This window comes from Cottoperca gobio, chromosome 6 (genome assembly GCF_900634415.1).
Source record: "Cottoperca gobio chromosome 6, fCotGob3.1, whole genome shotgun sequence".
NCBI classification, from domain to species: Eukaryota; Metazoa; Chordata; class Actinopteri; order Perciformes; family Bovichtidae; genus Cottoperca; species Cottoperca gobio.
The window spans coordinates 25,492,668-25,507,391 of NC_041360.1; the positions used below are offsets into that span (position 1 = coordinate 25,492,668).

General features: G+C 40.2%; 1 protein-coding gene across 1 annotated transcript; it reads right to left on the bottom strand.

Moving 5' to 3' along the window:
• Nucleotides 1-559: 559 nt before the first annotated feature.
• On the bottom strand, nucleotides 560-9,200 carry LOC115009452 (cadherin-related family member 5-like). The gene is made up of 15 exons (XM_029433414.1): nucleotides 9,116-9,200; nucleotides 8,288-8,466; nucleotides 7,380-7,469; nucleotides 7,057-7,143; nucleotides 6,757-6,858; nucleotides 6,572-6,682; nucleotides 5,897-6,082; nucleotides 5,622-5,712; nucleotides 5,444-5,541; nucleotides 4,650-4,853; nucleotides 4,205-4,315; nucleotides 4,050-4,116; nucleotides 2,626-2,874; nucleotides 1,634-1,803; nucleotides 560-1,087 (listed from the first exon to the last, which is right to left on the bottom strand). Exons 1-15 carry the CDS (start codon nucleotides 9,198-9,200, stop codon nucleotides 560-562), a joined length of 2,358 nt encoding a protein of 785 aa, XP_029289274.1.
• Nucleotides 9,201-14,724: the final 5,524 nt, after the last annotated feature.

Sequence of the window (14,724 nt, forward strand, 5' to 3'; positions counted from 1 at the left end):
CATCCAAACGTTTCTCAGTTTTTGGATTCTTCATTTACCACAGAGGCTTGTGAGAAAGACAAAGTTTTCTTCAAGAATTTAAGGAAACACTGAGAGATTAAATTACATATTAAAGGTAATTTTGGGGGAAAGTATTTATTTAACACACAGGTAAGTCATTTTAAAATACATCTGATTTTATTGATCATAAATGAATAAAATAAACTATTAGTTAAAATAATCTCCACACACATGAACATAATATATTTATATTATGTATCTATCTTATATATATATATATATATATATATATATATATAATCATCATTAATTATGACACGTGAAGTATTTACAAAAAGCTGTAAAAGTTCAATTTTACGTCTAAATTCAGATTAATAGTTACTTTAAAAAAAATCTTTCCAATAAGTGTGTTCAGTCCTGGTTCTGTGTCACTGCTGCTCTGTAATGGACTGATAAGGTGCGTTACGAGACTGCTGATAAATCATCTTTTATTTATTATTTATTTATCTTTTATTATGGGTGGTTCCCGCTATGTGCTCCTTTTCTCTCGTGGCGCCTTTCACAGATCGGTCAGCACTTCGTCACCCTCCGAGTCCTCATCTGGATCCTCCATCTTCACCCCAAGTCCGCTGTCCAGATCTGCATCATTGAAGATGACCTTCAGGGTTTTCCTCCGCGTGTTGTCATCTTCATCCTCCTCTCTGCCGCTGGACGACTGCTCCTCGTCTTCCTCCTCGCTGTCCTCCTCTCTGCTGTCTGGGATGATGACCACCTCCTCCTTGGCGTTGGGGTCGATGTCCTCCTTAAACCAGACCGACTTGTACCCCTCGTCCATGCGCCTCTCCTTGGTCAGGATGGGTTTCACCTCCTTCTCGTTGTCGTTGTCTGAGCCCGCCTGACTGTTGTCGTCACGTGGGAGGATGTGCAGTGGTGCCGAAGACTTCACGATGGCCTCATTAAGCCGAAAGTCCCCTGCCATGATGCTTCCCCCCACTGGACCGCCGGAGCCAGTGCTGCCTCCATCTTCATCGTCCTGGAAGGCCTCATTGGTGTACTGGATGCCTTCCTTCTGACCACCTTGACCCAGCTGTGGTGGGACGACACATTTAAATTAAGATTACCAGTTTAAAGTCCTGCTGGTGACCACAAGAAGCTGCAGCAGTCATTAAACCCCCAAGTATGGTAAACAATAGAGCCACAGTAATGTGTCTTGCATGAACCTTAGTTCATTGGCCTTTTTTGGAAGGTACTCATTGATGTATTAAAGGGATAGTTCGGCAAAGTCTCTTCAAAGTCAACAAACTCCTTTGACAAAAACTGTAATTTTACCTCGCAGAACACGGAAGTTGCTAATCTACCGCTGACTCCATCGTTAGTTTGTTTGTGTCGTGTGACTTTGGTGAATCCAAACTTTAAAACACCAAAGTCACACAATAACACACCAAACTAAGAGATTATGACTGCGGTAAAGTTACTGTTTTTGTCAATGGAGTTTGGTTGCTTTGGCGAGAGCATAGATAACGTCTGCCAGCAAAGTAAAGCGGTGAAAATATTGGACGAGTCTGGATGGTTAGAAAATGTTTCCCTGTACTTGCCCGAACTCTTAGCATTTTAATGACTACTTTGAACTTACAGCGCTTTGGAACATGCTGGCTTCGTAGATCTTCCTCCAGTCGGCTTTCCCCCTCCGAATGCGTACGGCGAGCACCACGATGACCACCAGACAGATGAAGAGCAGGGCGCCCAGAGTTACACCGAGTGCTGCCATGTCCACCGGGCCGTAGCCACCTGACGGTACGATCACTGCAGCAACAAAGGTCACCAAATACAGGTGTCACCAAAAACAGCTGACTCGGAATCCTACCTAGCAGTCAATCGTAAATGTGAGAGTGAGAGAGTGAGTGTGTGTGTGTGTGTGTGTGTGTGTGTGTGTGTGTGTGTGTGTGTGTGTGTGTGTGTGTGTGTGTGCAGGTGATGAGAAACAGGTGGTGCCCTGTGATTGGTTCATTGCATTTTGTATACAGTAAACATTTTATGGTACTTTCTTTGATATACTATCTTATGAAATTGTGTATGACATAACAAACTTTAATTTGTTTTATGACTTTTTGGAATACTATATAATAATTTTCTATGACATACCATACTATGAGGTTGTTATGACACTTTTTGTAGCATTTTTTTATGGCATAATATGACTTTATTAGTGAGTAATTAGTAATATTACACATTTTATGGCATACTATGACTTCATGACATTTTATAAATGTTTTAGGGCATACTTTACGATGACATATTTATATTTGTTGTCACCTACAGTACTATGACTTTTCAAAGGAGACCCCGGACCCATGAGTGTCAAAGCAAAGCTAAAATCTAGCAACAAATCCTTCTCATTGTGCCTTTGAATCTGGCGTCACTGCACCACAAAGCAGAGCTCTGCGGTTGGTCACTTTGGATATCAACAACGAGACATTTTTTCTGCGTCAAAGTCGGCAGCTCTTGAACACATTGTGAACTCTACCAGTGCAGGAACTAAGAAGTTGCCTCCATCTTCTGGTTTCATTGCCACCTACTACGAATATTTGATATTGACTGAAGCTACGGAGAGAAACGTGTGACCACCTGTGGGAGGGTGAGCTGTGCTGCCTGTGGAGACGCTTCCTTCACTGGTCAAACTGGGATCAGTGGTGGAAACGATGCTTTCATTGGTTGTACCGGGGAAGGTAGTGGAGAGGCTGCTGTCAGTGGACGTAGTGGGGTTTGGGGTGGATGCGATATCTTCGGTGGTCTTGCTGTTGGTGGTGGATTCCCCTATGGACGTCGAGGCCATACTGTCTGTCGTGCTCTCAGGTAAACTGGTGGTGGTGAGACCTGAGAGGAGAGCACACTTTGAAGCTTAATGGTGTCACCTCATGTTCCTGTTTCCTCCAAACATTATAGACTGGATGCAAAGTGAATTTCACTTTGACGTATTTGCACAAACCCGCCTGCTGGTTTTTATTTTGTTTGTTCAGAAGAAATGACTCCTGTGCCACTTAGGCACCTCCTGTGCCTAAGTGGCACAGGAGGAGGGACGTGCACCTCCTCCTGTGTCCCTTTGGGCTGATCTTAAAACTGAGGATCTGATTCAGCTTTTGCTTCTCTAGTAGCTAAACGTTATCCTGTTGAAGTGGAAGCAAGAATCACCACCAGCTCATATTCAGTGGATTAAAGATCTCATGCAGTTTGTCCACCGAGAAAAGATAAAATATACTCTACACTCAATGGACATGTTCTATAATTTATATTATATGTGTGTAGGGTGTAGATTCAGACAGCCTCTTGTTGGGCTGCACAAGCTCCATTCAAACACCAATCTCTAAATAAAAACTAACCAGAAACTTCAGATGTTCCCTTTAGTTTGTCTGATTCCTTGTCCTGTCTGTAAATGTTGATGAAGTGGAATCATAAAGCTTCATAATGCACAAATGTTTGCAAAGATGTTCAACAGATGCGTCTCCACGTCCACTTGCACCACCCGGAGCCTGGAAGTGGCTTCGGGCCGCGTACGTTAGCTACTCAACACGACCCTGGCGCCTCCGAAATTCACGTTGTGTACAGTCTGAACGCACTCTGCAAAGAGCTTTCTGTTGCGGTTTCAACAAACTCGGCTGTTACGTTAAACTGACGACAGCAAGCGAGACAACTGAGTGAACTGATATCAAACAGACCAACCACAGGACCCAGTGGACACGTGACACAGTCAAACACATAAATGCACCTGACCCAACTGAGGGAAGAATGAGCCTCTTTTTGATACAAGTACTAAATGTAAACCCTCTGGTTGAATGCACTGTTTTTGTTCTGTCATGTTTGGCCAATTGTGGACCTGAAATGGACTAAAACTAAAATGAAAGGATGTTTAGATCTCGAGCTAATCGCACATGAGCATGCTACAAGCTACAAGCTACAAGCTCTTCATTCTGGCGCTCATGCATTTTGTTCGACGCTCATGTAGCACGTTGGAGGATGACGCTGCATTGAGCCGTATGAGAAGTTTTTCTGACCTGATGTTACCTCCACTGAGAGCTGAGCTGTAACTGATTCTTCAGTAGACGAGTCCATTGCCACCACCTGGAGGTACGAAGTTTAAGTCGAGTGCTTAATAAAAAAAGAACCTATTAATCAGTCACAATACGTTTTGCTGCATTTGTAAACTCACTTGCAGAGATAATGTGGCCTCTGGGAGATCCTTTGTCATGAATAAATAGCCACTAATGATGGAGAAATCGCTGCTCCCATGAACGTAGTAAGTGATGTGGGGGTTTATACCCTGTTGTGACAGAAGTTAAAAGGTTAGTGTTGCACATCTTCAGTCAGCAAACACTCAAAGCTGATGACATGAATATTCAGTTAATGTTGTTGAATGCAAAGTAGTCGGGTACCTACCTTTGCTGCCGTTATAAAATACACAATATTAAGCATTTTTAAACCTTAAATGTATTCAGAGCCGAGACACTTCATCAATCTGAATTTTCCTCTGATAAAAACTGGATCTCTGAAGTCCAAATCCAAATTTGTCCCTTTAAGATCAAATCTATCTTTCAAGGGAGACCAAATAAATAATTGAATAGCAACACTAGAAGTGTCTGAATCAGTGTTTTTACCCCGGTGGCAGTGTAGTCATCATCCGTGGCGAGGATCCGCAGCGGCTCGTCCTTGTTCTTCGGGTCCATCGCCATGAGGCCCACTGCGGCGATGACGCCTTCGTACTGAGGCCTCTGAAACTTTGGCGGGTGGAGACTCTTCACCTGAACACTGATTGTGACGGAGGTGGTGGAAAACTGATAAATGTTCATCTTCTGAGCAGCCTGGGAGAGAAAAACAGCAGCGTTTGAGAAATACTTGAGTCCAACTCCACCGAACTAAGACATGTCGGACGCTCACTTCCATTCTGTTAGTTTGATCTCTTTACATTATGATCTTGTTGTTATAAGTATGTGATTCTGGTGGCAAATACTAAATACATTTTATTTAAAGTGACATTTAGTTGCGTTCTTTATGCAGTGAAAAATAAAGTCAAAGTGTTTTTTTTATTTCTTATTTGTTATTGATTTATTTTTTATATGTTATGTTATGTTATATTACATTCATAATTAAAAACATTTACTTATTTAAATGCACCATCCCTTACTTGCAGTACACATATTCAGCAGCCTCTCAACTTTTAATACTTAATATGTTAAGAAACTTACTTTTATGGAAAACATATCCAGATATTATCTGAGTTGCCTGTTTATTTAAATGGTTTTTAATTTCTTGTTTATTATTTTTAATTTTCCCTTCATCTATTATATCATTAATATTAGTATTTGAATTCATTTTTCTCTGTGAAGCACTTTGTACTTTTGTTTTGATGAGTGCTCTATAAATACATTTTATTATTATAATTATAATTTACCAGAACTGTGAGACTGATGGTCCCCAACAGGTCGACGGGCTTCAGCATGGTGATGTTCCCCGTGTTCGGGTTGATCCCGAACAGGCCGCCACCGTCTCCTAAAACACAGACAGACTGAGCTGCTTCTCGCTGCCAATCATCAACATCACTGTTGTTTATCACAATCCGGGCTGCTTACCGCTCAGGAACGAGTACGTCGTCTCCTCATTTATCCCTGAATCTCCGTCGATGGCGTACAGCGGTCCTGGTTTCAGCGGTAGCACTCCGGGCTGCAGAGAATAAAGTGTGTGAAAGTGTCCATTAGCATAAACACAGTGGAAAACAGAATTTAGATCAGGTGGAAATGAAGTATAATGAAATAATCTTTGATGTTATTGTTGCATTTCCCATATAGTCTCCTCAAATACAATTTGCTTCACATAAAGCCCAAAAAAGTCAACTGAAAAGTTGCACCTCTTGTTCGTTTAAGACGACCTTGCTGGTGTAGCCGGCGCTCTGGCAGATCACAGCCCCCCCGATCTCCTGTTTGCTGCAGGGCTGGAACCACGGCGGCCTGTTGTCGACGTCCAAGATGGTGATCATGATGGTGGTGGTGGCAGTGAACGAAACCCTGCTGTGGGCCGGTGCCAACGCTGTGTCCTTGAAAAAGAAAAGAAAGGACAATATGATTATTTCAGTACAACGTAGCTGCAGTGTGACAGTCAGCAGAGGGAACTGGACTGAAAGTACTTTCACAAGGGTCAGCTGTTCAGAGACTTCAGATTAGGATTCAAATATTTTAGACAGATTTAAAGGCCCTGCACACACACACTGGTGTTTTTAAATACCCTGTTGTTAGTTTTGTGTCAGGAATTAACATACCCTGCTTTACTCCGCAAACATTTTCCACTAACTTGCCTTTATCAAGTTAAGTTAGAAAACGCTCCATTACTCCAGCTGAAGGTAATAAATGAGCGTGCTAATAAGAAGATGTCATGCCTTGCTGAAAAAAGATTTGTTCATGGTTGACTGTGCGGGCAGCCATGTGGACTGTGAACTGCTTTCATAAATGCATCTTTATCCAAAGTGCTTTATAATTTGCCACTAATTCACACGTCGATGGCGGCAAGCAAGCATTCAAGGCCTGACCATCAGGAGTAGTTCAGGAGGGTTCAGCGTGTTGCTCAAGAACACTTTGACGTGTGGACAGGAGGAGCACGACACGCTCAACCTGCTGAGCCACAGCCGCCCAATGAGAACCTGAAATAAGTATTTAATTTCATTGAGTCCGAAAAAGAAAATGAGTGTTTAGAACCAGCAGTGACAGCACTCACCTGAACGGTTAATATCAGTTGGACATTTTTGACTTTATCGTAGTCGAGACTCTCAACTATGATGAGATCCGGGTTGGTAGGTGACTTCAGGCCGAAGCCTCTCTGCAGAAATCAAACAGGACAATAAAAACTCTTTAGATCTGCGTCTTGAGCTAGCAGTTTCCCCCTGCGTCCAGTCTCTGTGCTAGGCTAGACTAAACACGCTAAAATCTCATCTGACACCGGAGAAGACAAAAAAGAGGATTTATCTAAATGTTGGACCCACTAAGAGATAAAAGAATAATAAACATGAGGTCTTACAGATTCAGGCGTCAGTGTGTAGTAGAGGTTGTCACCGTCTAAGTCTGTGGCAGCGAAGCGGCCGACGATGGTGTTTGCAGGAGACAACTGGGCCAAAAAAAGTCAGTGTGACGAAACATTAACATGAAAAACAGTTTGGAACATTTCAACAAATTATCAACCCTCAATTAACTAAAGAGCTGCTGCTACACATGTACTGACCGCAATGTTTTGTTCATATTGTGTACTGTGATTCAGATAAACTGGGATGTTAACACTGAGGGCAAAAAGGTATCCAATAAAACAACATTCCTGCGTATTTAAAGGTATTACCAGACACTTACCTCATTTACTTCGACCTGGTAGGAGTTCTGATCAAAGACTGGAACGTTATCGTTCACATTCTCCAGAGTTACAATTATGATGAGTTCCAACTGGAAACAAAGAGACACACGCCTTGTTTAAGCTACTCATCTTGCCATTGATTTTATATTCTTGTGTATTACTATTATTGTATGTTTACTACAACTTGTAAATAATATGTGACAAAAAATATCAAGAATGTGAAATTAATCAAAGACACAAAATTCTGACATCCATCTTTGAGCTGCATGTAGAACCTGAAGGTAACACATGATCTGATTTTCAGTCTGTTTGAGCTGCTTAGAAATGTGGAACATCAGAAACCCTAAAGCTGGAGAACCTCATTTAGCACCCTTTACAACCTCTTTAAACCCCAATAATCTCCCCAAGAACCCGTCAATCCTATTCAAAAACCTGTACAACCTTTTCAAGAATCTTTACAACTGTGTTAAGCCCCTGAAAACCTTTTTAAGCACCTTTTATAACCTGTGCAAGCACCAATAATCTCCCTAAGAACCCATAAAACCTCTTCAAGCCCCTAGAGAACCTCCAGAAGCCCCTTAAAAGTCTTTCAAGAACCCATACAATCTCTTTAACTACCTCTACAATTTTTTCAAGAACCCATACAACCTCCTCAAGCATCTGTAGAACCTCTTCAAGACCCTAAATTCAGTAATTGTAACTATTTGAAATGAACACAGTATAATGCATCTCAGTTGAACTTGTTAGTGTATAAAGAACATTTTACCTTGTCGTTTGTAACTGCTTTTGTGCAGGTGATCCTGATTACATGAGAACTTTCAGTCTGCAAACAAAACAAACTTTATGTAAAAATCCTTTTTGAGCCATTGGTTTCTATCAGGAGGACATTAGTCCTGATCTACAGTACCTCATAGTCCAACACCTTTTCAGCTATCAGCTTGTTTCCGTTGAGGCTGAAGGGGTTGGTGGGGTTTGCAGGGGGATCTCGGAACTTAAGGGTCACCTCTGGTTGGACAGTGATCACCAGCACGACATCACCCACTGTATTGTTTTCTCTAAATGGCCAAGGTGAAACAGCAGAACAGACTGTTGGGAGAGAAGAAGAAATGGGTTAGAAAGTGGAGTTTCAACTCTGTGTGTCCAGTAAAGATAGGCGTGCTCGCTCGAAAACATGAAACACTTTAAAGTAAATTAGGCTGCTCCCTGAGATGTTGGCCTGCTCTGCCAGATCTGAACGTGTTTGATCAGGTTGCAAATCTTTTATTAGCAGGTGAGGTTGATTCGGAAACGATAAAGCATAATAAGATGATTGCATGTAGCTGAGTCACAACTGCTGCTGAGCCTCGCTGATGTGGGGCAGGTTTATAAAGCTGAAAAAAACAAAAACATCCTCGCATTTTTAAAAACTTGTTTTTTTGTGCTGCATATACTGAAAAATTAATGTGATTTAATGTGCAGCTGATGTTAATAAAAGCCCAACATTATCCATAAGGTTTGAAATTGAACGTCAGCTCTCATTATAAATATTATAAATGCCTCCACCCCTCACCTCTCTGACACACACACTTTCCACTGCGCTCTCTCAATGTCAAACTACCTGCTGTTTCGGTCACCTGACCTCCCTCTGGCTTTATTCCACTTTACACATTGTGAGTGAGTAGTTCACTGCACACGTTCTGTAAGGTGACCCCATAGATAAAACAAACAAGCCTCAAATGAACCAGTAAGTACTCACTGTTGGCGCTGGACGTTTGAAGCAGAGTTAGAAGTATAAAGCTGAAGGACGTCCTCATAATGAAGTGTGGATGAATCCCGTCCATGTCTCCGTCCGTCCTGTCTGAACTGATCCTTCTCTGTTCTCTGCTCTCTGCTTATCTGCTCGGCTTTATGGCTGCAGTGGACTTTTCCCCGTCATAAAAACATAACACACGTCTGTTTGTGCTGGGAAGTCATAACATTTTATTTGTCACAAATGCTCTTTTTGTTGATTAAGTTTGATACGAGACGACGGATAAATGTTGACACGTATACAGAAGTAGGAATAATTAATGATAGCCTTAATTTACTTTTCTATCAACTTAATGTCTTCACATAAGCATGTGCTCTGTGATCCTCTTCTCCTCCTCATACAGAGTTCATGTGTCCTAGTTTCCATTTGCAGTTGAAAACAAGGGTGGGACAAACAAAACATAAATACAGAAGAGAAACCGTAGACATCATGATTTCAGTGGCTTTCACACGTCTGAAATGTATCCAAAATATCCTTTCAAATATCCAAAATGTGAACTTGTTGCATTGCATTGCAATGTGCCATTTAAACCGTCAGTGATGCCACAACACTGCAGGTGGTTATGGGTAATCTTTGGTTAATTTGAGGCATAGTGAGGCTTATAATTAATGTTACCAATAAGTTCAAAATAAACTCAATCTAAATTTCTCATATACAGTAATAATCTTGAGTCAAGTGGAAAGTCTTTATTTATTTATATGTTCGAATATTTAGAATTATTACTAAAATATTTCCTGTACAATTCTTTTTTATATTCATAATTTCTGCAGTCAGTAAATTAATGCTGCAGTTAATTTTGTAAGCTGATATATTTTAAAGATATTACAGAGGCTTGTGTTGTGGGTACAATATTTATGAAAAATAATAACTCATCATCTGCATATAAATACATTTTGATGTGAGTTTTATTGTGTAATTATTTCTGGGATAATTATTAAAGAAAAAAACTTTTTGGATGTCTTATGTGTCCTGGGGACATGTACGTGCACGCCATTAATAGACAGGTACTACTATTACTAGGACTATATAACTTTAAATATAATATAAACTTAGACTGCCACAGACATTCATTAAAGCATTTTGGATAATTATTTTACCTCAGGATGTAGAGAAACAGGTTTATTTTCAGGTACAACAATTACTGTGGGTTTATTATATAGGAAATGTTTGTAAATCTATCTTCAAATGCCATGTTGTGCATGTGTACCTAAGATACAAATATTCAGTCATATAATAACTATTATATTGAAATTTCTTTCCATGTTTTTAGGTACCAAAACTCATCTTCCTCTGATATTAATGTGTGATCTACATCTTGATATATTATATGGATAATGATACCCGATCCACCTGGTATTAATAAGCGCTCTCCGTATCCAAATTCTTCCTGCTTTTTAATCAGATTTTAATATATAAATTTGGGCTTGCTTAAGAAAGCACAAGAGGCAGAGTTAGATGATCTTTCAGACTTGCTGTTGATACAAGCATGACCATCTCCAGATGTGGTCCTGCGTGCATTTCTGTCTCAACATGCGCTTTAACTCATCTAGATAATGTTTTAAAATAAAGGTTGCATGTCAGGTTTCCATCCAAATGAAATGCAAATTTTAACTGAATTTTCTGAAAATGAGCAAAAGAACCTCCTACTGGATATACTGATTAACAGGAAAAAAAGTCTACCAAAATCAGACCTCCGGAAATGGGTTAAAACTGGGTAATTTCCAAGATGGCCGCCGCCGGGCTTCAAAATCACTAAAACAGCTATAACTTCTTCAATAATTGTGATAGAAACATAATTATTGGTTCTAGTCCATGGTTTTAAGGGGTGGGCAATCCACTAGTGTCATTTAATTTCAGATCTGGGCAGTATTTAACCTGAAATCCAAGATGGCGGCAAAACATTTCGGGCGTAAAATCAATAAATTGCCCATATATAATATATCCCCTATCATCAGTGCTGCACCAGAGAATAGCCATTTGAAGGGGATCGTACTTAGGCTGGGTACTTCTCATACGTTCATGAATCTACTTGGAGCAATAGGCACGTTGATGGCGGGTACAGGACTCAAAAACATCCTGGAACTGGTGTACGGTGAAAATGCTGTAGTTCATATGATGTCCGGAAAATCTGTTCAGAGAGAATGTATTCGTTCTTGTTGAAGGGTGACATCTCCCTTGAAAGTCTTGAAGCATCAGCTGCAATTGTACAGATCACTGAATACATTTTCTCGATCTCATCGACTTGGATCGCAAACTCAGGATTGTCATCCACTACAGATGCCACAATCATTTGATGCAGACACTTGTCCACCAGTAGATGGCCACGGAATGCCCTCTGAACAGATTTTCCTAATTCGCCAATCAGTTGCTATTAAACCATTTCAGAAAAAGAGTGCGCAAATAGATGACGTAATTAAAAAGGACAGAAAACATGATGGAAATATGTTTATGATCATTTCACGTGCTGATTTGAGGAAGGTTAAAATCTCCTCATCGCTCCTCACAGATCTAATATGTTTGTCTCTTCGGTGGATGTTTAAGTCCCATTCATGTCATTTAATATTTCTTTTCCAATTGCATTTTCTTGCTTTTGTCAATACACCAAGTTTCCCACCTCAGCCAAAAGGTAAATTGCGATAATCTTCGTATTTACAGATTTTCTTTTATATACAAATTGAAAGATGCACATAAAAACAGGTGAATGGAATTCAGAGTATACGATTGTTTCCAACAGCACGGACGAAGATACAGATGGATTCTGTAGAAATTATTTTGTATATTTCAAACCTACTAATATTCCGCCTGCCAGCAGCAGATCTGAGGACGGTCAATCTAGAAGTGCTGAGTCAGGGGGCAACTAGCTTTAAACTGCCCTGGAGTCAGCACTGGATATGATAAGACCTGGATGACTGAAAGTCTTTATAGACGTCTGAGGATGCTTTGAGACAAATACAACAGCTAAAGGTAAGATTGTCCTCAAATGTCCTCAAATGAGTTACTAAACACACTGACCACGTAAAGTACTTCATAAAACCTTTTTTAATGACAAAGATATCCGTGTTTCCATATTAAATATGATTACAGCTGTATATATAGAGCTTCATACAGAACATCAGTAACATGTTTGTCCCTCTAACATCAGCTGTAATCTCTTGTGTGTCTTTTACAGGTCGGTGGACCAGTTGTTGTAGACGGACGGACACATGTACTGTTTCAGCAGCAGGTTCACCTTCTCCACGTCTCCTCCCACCCCGCTGTGGACAAAAACACAGACAGTTAAACATTGCTGGAAAGGAAAAAAAAGGTATTTCTAACATGTTTATCTTATTATTACAACTTACCAACTGATATTGTTTTACAATAAGAACAAACATGTTTTGTTTAACAGGATAAATTGCTGTTAGAAAAGGAAACTTTCATTTGTTTCTCATTTTTATAACACATACAGTGTTGGGGGCTTTCATTAACCCCAGAACTACATCCTTATACGTTTCTCCTGTTTTATAACTGCATATCATCATATCTTAGTAAGAAGCCTCCCTGTTTTCTGATCGGCTATGGTTTAGTTTGTTGTTGCTGCAAGCTCAATAGTTCCTTCGTCAATAATTTCTACATTGCTGATTTTTTCAATCGCCTGACATTGATAAAAGCCGAGCAGCTCAAGTGCAGACTGCTGTTATAATGTGTCTGAGGTGTCGCACCTCTTTTTGGCGCCTTGCATGCGGCGCAGGAAGGCGCAGGTGGAGCTGTGTTTGGCTTTAGATCGCAGGAACTCTGCGTATCTGTTGGAGAACTCGATGTCTCCCAGCTGCCTCCTGCGGTCCAGTCCTGCAGACAGCAGCTGCCTGAAACACAATCGCAACAATAATCGTGTCGCTTTTGATGCACCTGCACAATTTAGATGTGTTGATGGTTTTGATTTCATACTTTTATGATGGTTTTTCTATCAATACAAGACAATATACAGTATCTACTAGACTTGCATTAACCATGTACAGATTTATTACACGATAGAGGTAAAAAAGAACTCCAACAACATGATTCAGAATATAATGTAACACTGAAAGTGGGTTTGAAAAACAAAGTTAAACTAAAATGACATCAGAAACACATCATTGACATGTCACCTTTTAAGTTGATATCGTGAACTTGTTAGCAAACAGTTGCTTATTTACAAATCCAGCACACAGAGAAACATGATCATTCATTAGGAGTCATGCTTGTGTCCAATATGCTCTGTCTTTTTGCTCCTGAGGGAAATATCTGTCTCTTCAGCAGCTAAATGCTCCTCTATGTTCACCAGCAGGTCGTGTGCAGTGGCCTTTTTACAGCTTTTTTATCTGGAAACGACACTATGAGAGCGGTAAGAGTGAACCAGAACATGACAGTTGTGGGCCGGACTGATAAACAATGAGCTGAAACTCACTGTAGAGATACGTCAAGTTGAGGAGCGCTGCAGATTCAGGTAATTCTCTGTCATCACTACAAACAACCTCTTTAACATTGTCATTTCATACGTTGTTATTATAAAAATATCAATTCTAGCTGCTTTAAGGGACACATTAAACCTTGACTCTGTGGCATGTGTGCCTTATAAAAGCCACAAGCTCCACAGAGAACTGCAGAATGATTTATTTTTTCTTTTGGTGTAAACTCACCTGAGTCTGTCCTCGAGCAGAGCGTCAGCAGAGCTCATCCCCGACAGAGACCATGGTGCGTTCAGGTGGCTAATCTGAGTCAGGAAACTCTCCATCTCATCTTCATCCCTGAGGTCACATGACAGGAAGACACATATTTAAACAAACTTAAAAAATATAAGAAAATATGAAACTTTTGTTCCCAGAACAGAATAAAAAGACAATTTCTCTGTAATTGCGAACAGAAACAGAAAAATCTGACATGAAAGAAGATGATAATTGTGTTATCATATAGTGCGTTATCATATTCAGAGGAATCAGGGAGCGATTTCTTTGCTAGATGGTTTGTAGTTTTCCAGGTGATAGTACCTGACAGGAAGTGATGTGGTGAGGTGGAGGAGGGCCAACAGCAGGAAGACCTGAGTCACACTGATGGAGGCCATTATGAGGATGATGAAGATGAAGATCCTGAGGAAACAAAAATATTTTTCAAACCTCAAAACAGAAAAAAGCATCCTTTATCCTGGATATCTAAATACATTTAGATTTTATTAACATTCTCTTTCTTTCTGGTTTCAACACAACAATGCCCCCATGCACAAAGCCCATAAAGAAATGGTTTTCCCAGTTTGGTGTGGAAACATTTACTGAAGATAATCCACAAATGTATTGTAAGGAGTTTCATGTAGGAACTATTTTATTTCTACCGTATCACTGCGCAGAAGGAAGCGTGCTCATGGACGAGCTGCAGCCTCTCGTCCATGAGTAGATACACGCTTCCTTCTAAATAAATAGCACCACAGGTATTTTTGAGGGAACTGTCCCTTTAACATTTTGATAATCAACCTGGAAGTTTACAAAAATATCCAAAATGTACAAACACTTCTACATGTAAATTAAAAAACCAGCAGAAATATT